This window comes from Eublepharis macularius, chromosome 2 (genome assembly GCF_028583425.1).
Source record: "Eublepharis macularius isolate TG4126 chromosome 2, MPM_Emac_v1.0, whole genome shotgun sequence".
Taxonomy (NCBI): Eukaryota; Metazoa; Chordata; class Lepidosauria; order Squamata; family Eublepharidae; genus Eublepharis; species Eublepharis macularius.
In genome coordinates, this window is record NC_072791.1 from 100,058,260 (window position 1) to 100,076,540 (window position 18,281).

An 18,281-nucleotide genomic window follows, 5' to 3' on the forward strand; every position below is an offset into this window, starting at 1 on the left:
CATGTGGGCAGGTCTAGGATGTTACATCTCAATTAGAACTACTGCCATATGGCCTGACTGGAACTGTCCTTTAAGTATGTAACCTTCCAATAGTACAAAATGTAGGAAATTCCTTATTGTCCAGGACAGCTGCCATATTGAAAGTTTCAAACTCCAATTTTGGCCTTTAAAGACTTTAAAGTGAGTTTAGTTGCCCATGGGGACACTTCCTCCTGCATAATTTGCCCTGTTCTATTAGATCTGTGAGGTAGGCCTCACCAAGGTTAACCTTTCAGGCGTACTGCTTGCTTTTATGCTAGTGGAATCACACCTGTGGTACATTTTCCTCGTTTGATGTTATTAATTCAATCTTTGATTTCTTTTAAGAGGGCAAAATCTTTGTAATTCAGAAAGCTAAATATTGAATGTAATCTTACAGTAGGTTGAGTTACATTATAATCCTGCTCTTAAAAGTAGTGTTATTAATTTTAGAATAAATAGATCATAATAATTAGGGTAAAGAACAAGTATGAAGGAGAACGAGGAATGGACTATGGTCCATTGATACTGCACATGGTAAGCATGTATAATGTCCCAAATTATTTTGGGTAGTAGGTATTAGGAAAGGGTTTTCTCTGCTTATGGCTCTGGAGAGTTGGTGAAAGTCAGAAGAAATGATATAGATCTAGATGGTCTGACATTAAAAAGGTAAAAGGTAGTAGGGCCTAATAAATATGCTGGTAGTTCTATAAATATAACATTTTAACTCAGCCATGTGAGGGCCAAATTTGGATTGGGACTGCAGATTTTGGATTTGGATTGCAGTGCAAGTGGACTAAGCTTCTTGGTTAAAAGACCCTGGGAAAATGCTTGTTTCCCCATTGTGAATCTGCATATGCATCTGATACCAGTAGAAGCTCAGGGCAAATAGTGCTTTCCCAGGGGTATTTTTGATCAGAATAACAGCATGGGAAGAGACTTTAAAACTATGGATGCTCACAAACCTACCAGTTCAGGTGAATTCCTATTTAACAGTGGGGATCAGGCAGCCAATTTATCAATGAGCTATTCAGCTTTTTGCAACCTGTGTATTTTCATAAAAGCACCAAGACAGAAAGGGGATGGGAGATTCTACTTCCTCAGCACACTACTCAACACAGGAAAGGGAGAAAAAGGAAGTATGCCAATTACTTAAGCACAGATATATTACCTATACGGTGTGCAGTGCTAGTAACTTCAAAATATTACAATAGTTATTACAACAGTGTAAGTGAATCCAATTTAAACACGGGGAGAGAGAAAAAGTCCCAATATATAATGTTCAGAATTATTCCTTCAGGAACTTGCTCACGTCGCCGGGAGATACCGATGCCAACGAGAACTGATAGATGGCATCCAAAGTTGAGAAGAAAGAGGTGGCAACGAGCTATACCGGACTATTTCGTTTTGCTCGTTTCAGAGGGGGTCCTTCATCAGGCCACCAACAACAATGAACCAGGCGAATTCATGTTAACAATCATATATACAGGTCGAATACAAAATCCAGCTTCAATGTACATACAAAATCCATGTACATTGTACATCCATTGTATGTACATACAATGTACATTCAAAATCCAGCTTCAATGTACATACAAAATCCATGTACATTGTACATCCATTGTATGTACATACAATGTACATACAATGTACATACAAAATCCAGCTTCAATGTACATTGAAGCTGGATTTTGTATTTGGCCTGTATATATGATTGTTAACATGAATTTGCCTGGTTCATTGTTGTTGGTGGCCTGATGAAGGACCCCCTCTGAAACGAGCAAAACGAAATAGTCCGGTATAGCTCGTTGCCACCTCTTTCTTCTCAACTTTGGATGCCATCTATCAATTCTTGTTGGCATCGGTATCTCCCGGCGACGTGAGCAAGTTCCTGAAGGAATAATTCTGAACATTATATATTGGGACTTTTTCTCTCTCCCCGTGTTTAAATTGGATTCACTTACACTGTTGTAATAACTATTGTAATATTTTGAAGTTACTAGCACTGCACACCGTATAGGTAATATATCTGTGCTTAAGTAATTGGCATACTTCCTTTTTCTCCCTTTCCTGTGTTGAGTAGTGTGCTGAGGAAGTAGAATCTCCCATCCCCTTTCTGTCTTGGTGCTTTATGCTGGGAGTAGATGATGGAATATAGAGATATTTTCATAAAAGAGCTACTTGTGGCCATCTGCAAGAGGAATTTTGCTCTGTAAGCCAGAAAAGTTTTTTAGAGTGGTGAATCGCAGCTGACTCCCACCTGATCAACTGGGAGTTCATTTTTTCTGATCTCCCATCCTAGAAATTTGAGTGGATGACCAGAAACCCAGCTGATTTCCCCTACCCCCCCAAAGCTATCAGCTTGGGCTCTACAGAAAAGGAGAGAGACAAGCTGTTTCTCCTCTTCCTTTTGCAATGCAGAAATCTAAAGCATTGCTTCTGTCTCTGCCCAGTTTGGAGGAGACAGAACTGTTCCCTTCTGCAAACCTCTTTGCTTGCACTAATAGCAAGCAGGACAGCAGGGTTGAGAAAACAGAGGCAGCCCCCACAGGAATTCTTCCTGCTGACAGTAGCCTATGGCTCTGTCCAGAAGATATATTTGGAGGGGGGGATGGTTTAATTAATTTAATTTTTTTGATTTGATTTTTACTCACCCTCCCCACAAGCGAGTTCAAGGCTGGTTACAGCACTAGTAACAATAAAACAATTTAAAATAAAGTACATAGAAATAAAAACAGTCACATTATCAAGTTAAAACAGGTTACCCAAGATGGCTATCAGAGTTCACAATACACCCCATCACTCAAGATGTTGTGGGGTAGGGCAGGCAGATGATATATGATATTAATAATAGGTGTACCAGAGATGTCAGCGGGGGGGGGGGGCAGGGGTCCAGTCAGACAGTTTGCCAAGCTTCTGTTACAACCATAGGCCTGGCAGAACATCTCCATCTTACAGGCCCTGCGGAACTGTGACAAGTCTCTCAGGGCCCTAGTTTCGATGGAGAGGAAATTCCACCAGACTCTAGTCAAGGCTATGCAAACATTCCTGGGGCCAAGGGCCACCAGAAGGTGTTTGTCAACAGAACAAAGTGCTCTCTGGGAAACATATGGTGAGAGAAGGTCCCACAGGTATGTTGGTCCCAGTCCGCTAAGAGCTTTAAACATCATAACCAGTACCTTGAACTTGACCAGAAGCCACTGCAGCTGACACAGAATAGATCTTACATGCATCCTAACTGGATTTCCAGTGAAATTGTAATTTCTGGATCAGTCGCTAGGGCAGCCCTTGCATACAGCGAGTTGCAGTAATCTAATCTGGAGATGACTGTTACCTGGATCACTTTAGCTAGGTTGTGGGGTACGAGATAGGGAATAAGCTGCTTGGTCTGGTAGATATAGAAAAATGCTGATCTGACAACTGCTGTGACCTGGGCCTCCATTAAGAAGGAGGCATCCAGAACCATGCCCAAGATCCTCACCATAGGCATGGGTGCCAACAGTACCCCATCTAAGGATGAGAGCTGAATTCCCAAACTCGTTGGCCCATGGCCCAAATACAGAACCTCCATCTTTGCGGAATGCAGCTTCAGTTGACTGTTTCAATCATCCAGTCACAGCTCTAAAAGCCCAGGCCAAAATGTCTGGGGTGGCATCCGTCCAAACACCTTAACAGTACATATGACTGGGTGTCAGCTGCATATTGGTGACACCCCAAACCAAAACTCTGAGCCAATTGGGTGAGGGGGCACATATAAATGTTAAATAGCATAGGGAAGATTATTGCCCCCTGAGGGACACTACATACCAATGGGTAGCATGGTGATGTCTGCTCCCCCAGAGCTACCCTCTGTCCCCGACCATGGAGAAAAGATATCAGCCAGTGCAAGTCAAACCCACGTATCCCCACGGCAGTGAGATAGAGACAGTCTGTTTCATTCCCCCATCCTATACAGTGTAAACACATACACCAAATGATAGAGTCCAGATCATCATTGTTGACTACGTGTGATTTCAGATTAATTGCAGGGGTGAAGTTATAAATCGATGTGTTTCCCATTGAAACCACTGGAGACAATTCTTGGATTGATTTCCTAATCTTAGTAGTTTTATTTCTGATATGAAAGAATCTGACTCATTAAAAAATGTACCAATTTTTTCACATTCCTAGTAAATGGTATTTTCAAGGGAAAGGTAAGGAAAACAGTGAGATGTACAAATATATAGGTAACCAATTGTGATAATTTATTATTAGGCTTTTCACTGCTACATTCTGATACAGTGATTCATATTTCAGGTCATAATTTTTGTGCGCAAGGACACCAGTGTGGTGAAAACTCAGAGTGCAGAAACTGGAACACAAGAGCTACTTGTGAATGCAAGAGTGGTTATGTCTCTGTCCAAGGAGATTCAGCTTATTGTGAAGGTAAATAATTTGTTCAGCAAAGTAACTTGATTGCTGTCTAGTGCAAAATGTTCTTTTGAAAAAAAAGCAAAGCAAAGTGTCTCATTATGAAGTCCTATCTTCATGGTCGTGTAAATGATAATGTCCTCATTTGATTTTATTTGTAGAAAGTTCAGCTGATTTAGTGAGATGGAAAGTTCATTCTGAAGTTGAAATCCATGGAAGGTTACTTGCTTCTTAGCATGTTAAAGTGCTATCCTGGTTATAATTGTCTTAAAAATGAGTAGATGGTAATAATACTGCTGCTTAGGCTGATACTAAGCACAGTGTATTGAGTAATGGTGATTTTTATAATCTGAAATACCAAAACAATACTTCATCGGTGTATTATCATGAATTAGTATGACTGCAAATGGCATCTCCAAGGGTGTGAAGGTTACAAAAGTTTCTTCTCTCTACCTCTGTGTATGGAAGGCAGCCTCTGAGTCTGTGACTCTGGTGTTGCTGTGGATACTTGCAAAACATTTCTGTTTCTTACACAACCATGATGGATTGCACCTTAGCAAATTTAACTAGTAATTTTAGCCAGATTGAACATTCCCCTCTTTCTTGCTTTCTTTGATCAAACTGGATCAGCTGTCATTCAGTAACAGTTGTTATGATAGGCAGATGTGCAGGGATGCCATCAACCATGCTTTTCACTGCTGAAGGTCACACCTGAGTTTGTAAACTCAGTAAACTCAGCCATTGTGCTCCGGGCTTCAAAGATTGATGATGAATTAACATTGGATTAAGTTTGTTCCTCCCATAATGAAGCGAACAACACGCTCCTGATGAAGGTGCTACGAAATCTGCAGCGTTTAGCCAGCCCCAGATTGGGCGTGGTTTGAGAGTTTGTTCCTCATTTCAAACGGTGACGCTCCCTTTTCATCTGGGAGGTTCCAGGAATTTGCTTGTTCGACACAAGATTTTGCATAGGAATCTACAATAGACTCTGTTTGTGTTTATGCCCGATGGGCTTCCCGTGGGCTTGTTCCCTCTCTGTCCACTTGTAATTTTTTTAGGCTGCAGTAAGAGTAAAATAAAATAATTTTTTTTTAAAAAAAAACTCTCACAGACACAATCTCAGTTCTTCAAAAAGTGTGCAAGTTTTTTGATGCTGTGAGATCCTATGTGTTGAATTAAACCCATAACTGACAAATTCTTGTAGCATCTGTTTCGAGAGGAAGCCTGAGTAACTTATGTTTGTTAGCCCGAAGGGACAAAAAGTATGTGTGTGTGTGTGGGGGGGGGGGGGATAATGATTCTACTTCTCTTTCTTCTCTTCTAGAGAACAACCTGAGCTTAACCTCTCTCTGTTTCTTGCACAAGGAGTATATGTACACTTCACAGATGATATAAGCTTTTGCTTCTTTTTGACATGATATAGAAGTGTTAAGAAGCATTGTCCCCTATTAATTTTTAGAGACAATATATTATTGATTCAATTTGGAAGGAATCAAGGTGCCTTCTAGCGGTTTTGCATTGTACATCTAATAATGTGATAAACTGGCATATGTTACTTTGCCTTAAACTATTTTTGCTTTCTTGTATTGTGACACCAGTGTTTATGAGCTTGACCATCATGAAGCTCTTCATTTTTTTAGAAATACTGCATTTTAAAGATTTATTTCTGAGATACTTTGTTCCATTTATATCAGAGATGGAGAAGAAGTGACATACTTGACAAGCAGTTAAATGTATTGCAGGAACAGGGAGATAAGACTATGGGAATGTTTAGTAAAAAGAAATTTGAGGACGTCAGCTATCCTTACCTGATCTTGCTGTTCTGAAAAGCCATTTCTTAATGTACAAGCATGAAGTGAGAATGTATAGTATGTACAAATGTGGGACAAACTATGCTACTAATATTAGGTGTCACAGTATTACTGGTCCATCATATGAATAAACCCTGTGAGAGAATTTTACAATGGATTCCTAAGCAGGGTTACACCTTTCTAAGTCCTTTGAAGTTCATGGATGCTTATAAGGATGTAACTCTTCTAAGAATTGTGTTGTTTAATTAATGTCATTATGGTGTGCCTGCTTGCTGACTACCCCACTGTGAGGTAGATTTTCTCTCCAAAGCAGACAAGGTCATTTACAGGGGCTGGGAAATCCCTGATAGAGTATATCTGGGTGTAACTTAGAATTCCTTTCCCCCCCCCCCACACTTAAAAAAACATATACATATCTGTATAATGTATGCCAGCCTGCAATACATGTCATGGGATGTTGTATGCTGCCCATTAGACCTCTGAAACTGTGAAGAGTTTGGAGGGCCTTTCAAGGCCTGTTGTTTAGAAGCTGACTGTGTTATCTCTCCTTTGAAGTTAAACACTTTCACTTTAACAGCAAATAGCCTTGGAGCCAAATGCCACTAGACTGAATCGTATTTGCCATGAAAACAATGATGATTTCATTCCTCATTTGATATTGTTGCATATCATAGACTAAACTTTGCTACTTTTTGTCTCTGGCATTCACGCCAGAATTTCACTGGGCTACTAACCTGGGAGTTGGGACTTCCCTTTATAACTAACCATGCTTTTCCTCTACATGTCACTTCTGCCAATTCCACTGTCTGATCAACCTGAACTGATGGATCTATAATAAATGTAACTTCAACCAAATCACTTGTGTGTTTGCTATGGAGAACTAAGGGATCTAACTGCCAAGGACTGACATTCTGGCTTATATCCCAGCCCAAAATTAAGTAGGAGAAAAGCAGAAGCCCACATTTTCATTAAAATGATATGGCACTAGAGGCTAAGTAAAGGTCAAGAAGATAACAGCAGGTTTATTCAGAAGGCAGGGGTGGTATGTAGATAGGCAGGGAAAGGAAAGCTGAGATAAGTTTGTTTAACAGAATACTTCACAAGCATTAGGCACAATAGTCTTCTTAAAGCTTAGTCTCAAATATTTGCAGACCTTAGAAGTGAAAGGTTGGTAGTTTCAGACTTAAGTTACTTAAACAAAGTTCTTTCATAGATTTCACTTCACAACTTAGGTGTTCTGACTTCAACACAACACTCTTTCCCTTACCCTCCAGACCCAGGGTACTCCACAGAACCAAAGACCCCTTTCCAGACACTGAACAGGAATTATTCTTCTACTAAAGTCATAAGTTATAACCCTGTTCTCTGTGACTGAATGGGTTTTTAAGGCAAGGATTACCAAATGCTGCATCCAGAGTGAGAGGTAAAGGGTTAAAACAACTACCTGCAGGGAGGATGATTGACAGGCTGCTTCTCCCCTCTGTGATTGGCCAGTGAGAAGGTAACAAATTAGTGCTGACAGGATTGTCAGAGAGTTGAAGCTTGGAATCTGATGAAGGAAGGTCAGACTGAGAATCCTCTGTGTGAAGAAAAAAAAGAAGAAGAAAGGTTGCCCTAACTTGGACAGCTTAAGGTTTATGAAAAGCTTTTAGATGATGAACTAAAGTGGGAGAGCCAGCACTAATTTTACTCAGACAAGATAGAACTGGTAGTGTGTGGTTGGCAAAGGAAATGGGTAGTAAAAGGAAAGTCCCCTTCAGCCAAGTCATGAACTACAAGCAGAGACAGTGTATCAAGAAAACTCCGTGAACTGCAGAGAGTGAGTCATAATTATTAGATGTTACAAGGACCCAGTTCACAACAATAGAAGATAATGAGAATTATTGGCAGCAGCAATCTAACATGCCATTGCTACTGCATACTCTAAATATGTTTGTCACTTCATCTGCTTGTACTTTTTAATTTAATTTATTTATTTGCATTTGCAAAATTTAATTAAAATAACATCTTTGAAATCTATTTAGGTTGGATTTTTTTAACTTGATAGAGGCTTGTTTGTTACATTTTTTCTACAGTATTTTTGGATGAAAATTGATTTGCCTGGAAATAATCAGAATGGGTAGGAGTGACATTGGTAAGCTTTTAGCTGCACCAATTAGCTGAAATTGTAATTATTGCTAAGCCAAAACTGAGCAGGGGTGAGGTTTTCAAATAGTTTCCTATGCCTTGAAAAACAGTTTGTTTTGCTACTTTTTTGCATGGTAAGGGAGAATCATGCAAGAAGCACAGAACTTTTCCTTTGTTAACAAAATGTGCAGATTTTTTAAAATCCAGGTATGTACATATATTGATGCAAAGTAATAAGATCTTAAACATTCTTTTAATATTCATTAGTGCACTATACTTGAAAGAGTATTTAAAGTAATTCTGCAATTACTTTTTAAAGCCCAACATTTATGCATATTAGTGCACAACAAGGATGTTTAAAAAAATCAGTCTTTAAATGTGAATTATCATGTCCATTATCTCATGGTCACAAGGTTGAAAAAAGATTGTTGGCAATGTAAAAAAATGTGACAAGTTTGCAGCATTATAAGGGAAATGGTTTTGGACATATTTAAAACAATACCATTAGGGTGTCCAAAACAAACAAACAAGCTGGAAATTGCTGTTTCATTTTGTTAAAGCAGGTTCCAGAACAGTGAACCAAATCCTCAGATTCAAATTATAACATCCTCCCACCAAAAAGTTTGTGTGTTTCGTTTTGGTTCTTACCTCACAGCAGCAGCAGCAGCAGTCAGGCATTGGGCCCTCATGGCAGCATCTCATTTTCCTTAACAGTGTTCATCAATTGGATCCCAAGGGGAGAGAACTGTTGCATTATTAAGACCTCTCCTTACCTATTGGCTTTGGAAATGTTTAGAAGGGGGAATGTACAGACTTCAGCCATAGGCTGCAATTCTAAAGTTACTTCCCTGGGATTAGGCACATGAAGAACATGGGACTTACATATGTGTGGACTGGTTTAGGGTCCATCATGATTTGTTCTGTAGTGTTACCCAGGCCCTGATCTGTCTCCCCTACTCTCATGATGGCAGTTAGACGGTTGGTCACTGTGAAGAAAAGTGCCACTGGGAGGGAGGAGTTGCAAGTGGTCTGTTCAATCAGTCAAATTTGATAAAAGCCCCAGAATGCTTTACTCATAGGTTGCAATTCTAAAGAAACTTCTCTGGAAGTAAGCACTATTAAAGAAAATAAAACTTACATCTGAGTAGACCTGTTTAGGTTTAACCCCCCCCCCCCATCCTGTGAGCCATTTGACTACTCTGCCCTTTCAAAAACTATCCTGCCTGCCTACAGGAAAAGGAAAACTTGTGGGGGAAAAACTAGTTTGTTTAGGTGGTGGTAGGGTCATGCAATCATACTGCCTGCCTGCACTTGGGCAATGGAGATTGGGGGCAATTAATGCAAGAACATTCCCTCATTGTGGGAACAAAACTGCAAAGCACAAAGAAACATAAAACCGACAGGCAACAGCAGGATGCAAAGGTAATAATTAGTTGGCATAAAGAAAAAAGTGAACATGAAGCAGGAATGTTTTTAATTTTGCAACTGCCTCGTTACCCCTTTGTCAGTCAGTTTCCCAACATGGTGTGCATGGGGTGATATTTGCCTTCTTCAGAGCCCATTGCTGTGTATGTGTGTAGTGTAACTAAAGATAAACTAAGTGAATATGGTTTAGAAAGAAGACTGTGTTCTGTATGATTTTGGTGCTGTTAAGTGCAAAAACAGCTGTCACAAAGTGCCTGGAAGCCCTCATTGCAAAGAATGAGGCTGAAACTCGTGATAATGGGGAAAAATGGATTAGATTTAAGCTGGCAATGCCCCGTCTTAAAAAAAAAAACAGTAATGGTACATAGTTCCCTGAAACTGAAATTATTTCAGTGCACACACCTAAATATTTTGAAACTGAATAAGTTATTAGGTGTCATGGAAGTTTTCATTCTCTTTAAACTTACAGATTCCTTTTGGTGCAGACTAATTGCAATACTTCCAAGGTCTCTGTGGATTTTAAATGACTTCTCTTGTCTTTAGCCAATCTAAATTTCTGTAGAGGAAAAGGAGGAAGTCTGGGTCTGGTCATTCTGTTTGATAGTAGTAGATAGCTTGTGGAAAAAGAGAATAGGTTTGAAAATACAAGGTACTAAGATAATAATGAGCAGTATTAATGAGAAAGTGAAAAAAGATCAGTGAAGGGATACAGTTGAGAGTATCCAGGATTTGACAAATCAGTTGTTTAAAGAGTTACCCTTCTATTAATGTAAGAGGATTATCTAAATCAACCATTGAAAAATCATACACTAAGCTTGCATATGTCAGAGATTTGCTCCTCTAACAGTGAAATCCTAAGCAGTTACTGCAAGAATTGGTTGGACACCATAAATAACATCTGGGAAGATATCTGTATGAAAAGAAAAGAGAAGAAAAGATATAAAATACATTAAGAACCTTAAGTGATTCATACTTACCATCTCTTCTACCCACGGAGTACTTGCCTTGTTCCAAAGAGGATCGGAGCGGGGCATGGAGTTCCCTGCATGGATTGGACTGTGAGAAAAGGACATTCTTAGAAACAATTTAAGTATATGAATGCACTGTTTGCACACTGTATGAATTTTTCACGCATATTTTGATATAGTGATTGTCCTTTTGTTAGGAAATAATAACAGAATATTTTCCTAATATCTGGAAGAGGAAAAGGCTGCTCACCTTTTCCTGGGCATTTGAGGATTTCCTGGGGGCAGAGCCGAGGGCTTATAGGCTGGCTCTGCTCTTCTGGCCTTCATTCGGCACCTTGTGCTCGGCCCACCCACCTCTCCTTACATGTAGTGCAGGAATAGCCCGTTGCTGTTTATCAGGGCCAGGTAGGAATTTTTTCTTCTCTCCTAATTAACACTACAGGGGAGTTGTTTTTTGCCTTCCTTGCACTGTGGGAGGTATTGAATAATTGGGTGTGGTGGTGTTGTAAATAGTTCAGTCACTGGCAGGATAGGATGAGAATAAGTGGGCCGGTGACCCCCTTGGCATATTCCCATTAGTTGGGAATTGGGGTCTGTCAGGAGTGGCTGGCAAGGCTATATGGCTTCCAGCTGTGAGTGCAGACTGCCTGGTGGGACTCCTGGCCAAGGCCACCCCTAGGCTCCACAGCTGTTGGAAGTTGGAGCTTTAAAGGGGAACCACTTGCCTGGCTGCCAGGTCCCAGCCATCCTTTGGAAGGAACACCCCTGGGGCAGCAGGGGCTTGCCCAGACAGGTCAAGGTGGAGGTCCAGGGGGACTCCAGAGCTTGACCTGAACTGCAGTTAGAACCCTTGCCACAATCAGGGTATGTTATAATTAATAAAATGGCTCTTGTTTATACCCAAACCTGGTCTCTGCCTTTTATTTCGACTGGGGAGGGGGGGCTACTGCTTACAATATTGCTGTTGTGATGGCCTGGAATCTTTACAAACATCCTAACTTCTTAGAATAGGAACAATGTTTAGCAGTACTGAAATCAGGGAAGCTGAGTGGGAAGATGTTTTAAGTGGCAAGCAGGGAGGCTGAAGCAGATTGCAATGTTTTCTAATTTACAGATAACCTTCTAGGGATATCACTGTACCAGTTTTCTGTTTCTCATAATGTTCATTAGTACTTGATGAACCATGTAGCTGCTTAGAATCTGCCCTAACATAAGGTTTCCACTCTGTGGGGTTTTTTTTCCAAAATGGAATTCTATGGGGAAAGAGTCGTTGCATGTTTTTGGACAACACTGGCAAAATCTGACAATGTTGTTTGGAAAATACAAAGGCAGTAATTTAGAAAAAGCCTTGCCGTATCATTAATTTGGTTGTGGGTAGCACTGAAATAACATGATAAAATTGTAGTGTGTGACCCTCCATCAGATAACCTTAAGAACCAGGACCTCTGTAGAAGTACCTAGTTTTTATGGTTCGTATTTTTTGAGGGGGAGAAATCTAATGTATTCATACCACCAAACACTCCACCAAACTATTTTAGCACCATGCCTTGTTGAATGCCTTTATATGTAAGGGCATCTCCATATCTAATAAAATTCCAGCTCTGCTTTGCTGCTGGTGTTGAGGGGAGAGGAAAAGGAATAGGCAACACTATCATCAGGTTATTGGCCATCATTTTTGTATAATATTTTGCTGTCTTAAAATTGTTAAAGAAACAGAGTATTGCAGTCAGACTCATTTTCTCATGTGATGTGTGCTACACATCACAAAATAAAAGTAGGAGGGTTTTTTTGTAAAAAAATTCTATGTTGAACTGAGAGCACAGCAAGCTTGCTGCATTGGTTTCGGATTGCATCCAGAATTCATTTGAGAGCAGGGTTCGGCATGGTATCTAATGTTAGCCATATAAATGAACACACAAATATCACTGGAGTGGTTTGAAAGGCACTCTGGAGACAGGGAGAACTAGTGGATAAGTCTCATGCTGTTGTAATGAGCTGAAATGTTCCATTGCTTTAAAAAAATTGAAATGGAAATGGCATTTTAAATAATTTCTTTTGAGATATCCAGGTTTTCCTATCTCTTATGATGTATCTGAGAATAATAGCATCATAATTCAGAATGTGCTGGACCATTAACTTTGAACTTCCAGACTTTGGATCCTTATTGTTATATTACTTGAACACAGCACATCTTTTATATGTGCATGTTTTAGCCTCCTAGTCTCAAGTGGTGCTGTCAACTCTTGATGATGTAGCTTTTGCCTTTTTTAATATGATACCAGGTATACTTACACTTTTGTACATCATTTAAGGGCAGAAGTAGCTGTTATGCAGAAAACGTCGATGCATAGGAGACTACTACATTGGAGTTTTAAACATATTTCCCCTACACAGGCTCTGAAACTGGATGGGGCTAAGTACATTTACAGGGAATAATTCAGAGGCAAAATGATCCTAAAGTGCCCTTCCCAATCCGCTCATTTATTCACATTCTTCAGTCAATTCTTCTTTTGAAAGTAGACTGTTCAAGGAAGTGTTGAGTTTGGAAGTAATTACAAAGTCAAAAACAACCTCCTATCATCCTCAGGGCAGCCCACAACCAGAAAGATTCAATCGTACTCTGCTCAATATTTTGGGGACCCTGCAACCTGAACAAAAGATCAAATGAAATCAACATATATCCTTCCTATTACATGCTTACAATGCAGTTCACAATGACTCCACCAAGTTTGCCCCATACATCCTGATGTTTGAGAGAGAGCCTAGACTTCCAATAGATCTGTGCTTCGGAGTATCTGGGGACAGAGATGATATGTGGACTCATCTCCAATATGTGGAAAAGATGAGGCAACTGTTGCAGGAGGCCTATCGGCTAGCCACAGCAGCAGCCCAGAAAAACATTGATCGCAACAACCATCGCTATGATGTTCAAGTGTGGCACACAAACTCTTACAAGGGAACCGGGTGCTGATCAGATACCTAGGCATCCCTGGAAAGCACAAGTTGATCAATGGAAGGCACTGTCATATATTGTAGTAGATAATCTGAAAACATTGCCAGTCTGTAAGGTCAAACCTGAAGATAGTGATGAGCCTGTGAAAACCCTTCACAGAAATCACTTGCTTCCAGTTGGACAGCTACAACTGAGTGGAACTCAGGGTGCCAGGAGAACAAATATTAACATGACACTGAGGAGCCAAAGGAACCTGCCAGCTCAGCATTTGCACAGTGGACGGAATGATGATACCTCTGAATCTGAGGATGATGGGTTTTAAGGACCTACCTTGGGGAATGAGATGTGGCCGAGACAAGTAGATCTGCTGGAAGGGATGCCCCCAAGCGATGCAGCCAAAAAGAGTAAGGTATCCTGTCCTCCGAATGCAGAAGCAGAGCCATTCATACTAGGGGTACATTTTCCCTCACCATTATCTGCTGCCTTGAATGATTTTGGTGATACCAGTCATCTTGAATCTGCTGTGAGTGACTCAGGGGGCGATACTGCCATGACAACAGAAGCTGCCCACACTGTGGCCAATGAATTTCAACATCAACATTCAACATTTCTTACACCACCTAAATGACACTATTGACTCTCATGAACCAGCTGTGGGTTCCTCAAAAACCATCACAGGACATTCCAATGCTAGTATGACTGTGTCTAGGAACCAATCCCACGTGCTCACCCGAAGTCCAGTCAGAGAAGAGGACATTGTTTATCCTCAGATGGTCAATCAGGGAAACATGGCCTGTTAACTATTGAAAACTTTAGTTACTTGGGTTTGGGCAGGGGTGGATGCAGTTACAGTTTGCTGGGAAGGCAAACTAATGTTTGGTGGGGGCCTGTACTGAAAGAAGGGTTTATGCCTAGGTCTGATTAGTAGACTGCAGATACTTAGATCTTACGCCTGACCTGACTAACAGATAGCTGGTGTGTACATAGGCTTGTATCAATTTGCATGTTTAGCACAGGCTCATGGGGCATGCTTTTGAAAGGGCCAACATAACTAAAAGAGGTGGTATAAAGCAGGACTAGACTTGCTGAAAGGACATGGGGAGATGCACTGAAGCTAGTGTTCTTTGCAAGGCAAAACTTGTTTCCAGGCTTTGGATCCAAAAAGGATACAGAGCTGAAACTGCTGGCTGGTAAAAATTGACTGCTTCTCCCTGGGAGAGCTTTGGTGGTTGGGAAGACTTGAAGAAGCTGGAAAGAGCAAAGAGCAGGAATTGCTGACAGCTGAACTCTTCATTGCCTGGTATAGGTCAGCACCTAGTACAGAGCTGCCCCACTTCGTCTTGCCAGGAGGAAAGGGCAACTGCTCCTAGGGCAACAAACAAGTTTGAGGATTCATCCAGCATCTTCATGAGAACAGTTCCTACTGCTGCAGGAAGGCCTTCTGGGTATCTGGACTCTGCTCCAGGTGAGCCTCTGGATGAACCCACAGTACTGTCGGCACCCTCTACAAAGTGGATTGTGAGTCAGATTCTGCCCTGGGGACATTGGTTAATGAACCACAATTGATAGCTTTGGGAACATTTTTCATAGTTGCATTGTTATATTTAAATAAATTGGATTTGATGGTTGTTGTGGATTTTCTGGGCTGTATTGCCGTGGTCTTGGCATTGTAGTTCATGACGTTTCACCAGCAGCTGTGACTGGCATCTTCAGAGGTGTAGCACCAAAAGACAGAGATCTCTCAGTATCAAACTGTGGAGAAGATGTTCGCAGGTAATTTATATCTACTCAGGAAAGTGGGTTTGGGTTGCGTCATCCTGTAATAGTTTCCCAGGGTGTGGAATGCTAATGCTTCACTGTATCCTGAGGAGGTTCTTTTGCATATGGGTTGGTGCTTGATATGCTAATCTTATCTGCAGGGCTATTGTAAGATGTAGAGTATTTTGTTAGCCTCAGGACTGGAAAGCATGCTTTATTCATTCTTAAAGTCTTTCTTGTTGAAGTTGTACTCACTACCTTTCTTTGCTATGAGTTGTTGCAGGTACCTGTGATGGAAACTCCAGTGGCTACACTTCAGTCTTCTGGGCTCTAGTCAGAAGATGGGTAAGGATCAGTCAGAGACCGCTTAGACAAGAGGAGAGAGGCCATGCTAATAAGAGCTCACGAGGCCGTGACCATGGCTATTAAGGCTACAGCTATTGTCTCAATTGCCTCAAGAGTGTCAGGAGTATGGATCTGGAAACTGATCCAACTTCTCCTGTACAACAATAGCTGCCCCCATGAAGGGACAAACAGAAATGTAAGGGCCAATAACTTCAAGACAGATGTCATTCTGGATACATTTACCTTTTTCTTCCAGGATTATGGTCTTGACAGCAGTAACAAGCCTGCACGCTTGACTAAGAGCATGGCCAGCAGATTCACACACTAAAAATATCGTCCTGGCTTACCTCTTTCAGAGAGACAAGCTATTTGGGGATGCCCTGGGAAAGATCTAGATTGAGACCTAGGACAGAAGAATGTGTTGCCAAAAACACTCAATCTGAGAGGCGATCCATTGGCCCTCAGCCTTTTATTCACAACACACACTACTAAGGTCCAGACAAGATTCCAAATGACCATCCTGGGGTTAATCTAGGCAGCCCTTTAATAAGGGTGTGTGTGTCTTTTTAAGACCACACTTGTAGTATAACGGTTAAATAACTGAACAGTGATGCAGTACTCTGCAGGTTCAAATCTCACTGCTGCCATGAACTTGCCACATGGCCTTGGATAAACCAGTCCTCTCAGTCCCAGCTCTCCAGCTGTATTGTGGGGATAATGCTTACCTTGTCCCAAGATCAAAGAGACAGTTCTCCACACGTAGAAAGAGATCCATCCTTAATACCCAGATCTCTAAGACAGGCCTTGCTAGCTGTCCCTGTGGGAGGCCAACTACTCTTTACCATCAAGCCTAGGTTGACAAGCAGGCAGGCCTTACAAATAGTCTCACGAGGCTATTCCATACAATTTGAAAGCTGCCCACCAGAAAGGGGTCTACTCAATCTTCTTCTCAGTCCCTAAAAAGAATAGGGACTGGAGGGTGTTATTAGACCTCAAGTTTTTTGAACAAGTTTATCAAATTGTATCACTTCTGAATGGAGACTGCACTCAGTCATAGTGACCAATCAATCAGAAGAACACATAACATCTACAGATCTCACAGAAACATACCTCCACGTATCAATTCTGACAGCCATTCAACAATACCTACGATTTTATGTTAAAAACAAAAACAAACCCGGCAGTTCTGAGCCATCCTGTTTTGGCCTGTCCACCACACCAAGAATATTCACAAAATTCATGATCAACCTCATCATACGTTTCAGAGATGGGGTATTCATGTTCACTTGCACCCAGACGATCTCCTGATCGGTTCAAGTTCAAGAGAAAATCTCACCACAACACTTAATTCACCATTCAATTCCTACAAGCTTGAACACCTGGGTTAGATCCCAGTCACCAAAAGGGTTTTTTCTATCCCTTACCAAAGAAAAGGTCAGGAAGACCAAACAGCTGACTGAGACTGTCATCAGAGTGCAAAATCACTTCTCACGACACTACTGAAACTGATGGGTTGGCTAGTGGCCACCTACAATGCAAAACCTTTGGGGTCATCTATAGGCAAGACTGCTTCAGACTTTTCATAGATCTCATTAACAACAGATCATGGAGAAGATGTGATAGTCGCAACAGTTGTCAGAACTGCCTTTTTCTGTCTTTGGCAAGCCAGGCAGCTTACTCCCTCTCTCTCCTCCCATGGCTTAGCTACAGTAATCCACACAATGGTCACCTCTAGGCTGGAGTACTGTAACTTGCTCTATGCAGGGATACCCTTGGACCTGACCTTGAAACTGCAACTCGTCCAGAATTCAACTGCACATATCCTTATGGGATGCCATTCAGGGCACACATCCATCTGGTGCTCTGTGAGCTCACTGGCTCCCGGTTGAACTCCAGATCTGGTTCCAGGTTCTGGTTCTGACAATTGAAGCATTTAGTGGACTTGGATCAACATGCCTGTGGGACTGCATCTCTCAGTATGTCCCCGGATGGCCTGGCACTCAGCAGATAAACAGCTACTTGTGGTCCCTGGCTCAAGGGACATTTGTCTAGCCTTGACCAGGGCCAGGGCTATTTCAACCCTGGTGCCAGCCTGGTGGAACTCCCTCCCACAGACCCGAGCCCTGCAGGATTTGTTACCATCTCACAGAACCTATAAAATGGATATGTTTCACTGGGCCTATGGTTGAGACTCGATGTCTGTCCCTGCCCTGACTGCTTGAGCTCCGCAGTCCTGCCCTGAGGATGGTAGTTGCAGTTTTTTCATCATCATTGTTCTTTGCAATTCCACATTGGGACTGCGTATGCACAGGCCTACCAGTGGAGAAACTTTCTAGCTTCTATAGAGCTCTGTTAGGGGCTGCTTCTCCTAGGTCACAGAGAAATCATTTCCCCACCTAAACGGTTATGTTTAGGAGGGAAAACAGAGCGGCCCCCTCTCTCTCAGTTCTCTCTTACCTGCTGTGA

General features: G+C 41.5%; 1 protein-coding gene across 1 annotated transcript in view; it reads left to right on the forward strand.

Annotated features, from left to right (window-relative positions):
• Positions 1 to 18,281, forward strand: part of NELL1 (neural EGFL like 1) — a 910,256-nt gene that overhangs the window by 294,686 nt on the left and 597,289 nt on the right. The window contains exon 12 of the mRNA XM_054969963.1: positions 4,315 to 4,443. Within this exon, the coding sequence (XP_054825938.1) occupies positions 4,315 to 4,443 (129 nt within the window). The remainder of the gene's footprint in view (positions 1 to 4,314; positions 4,444 to 18,281) is intronic.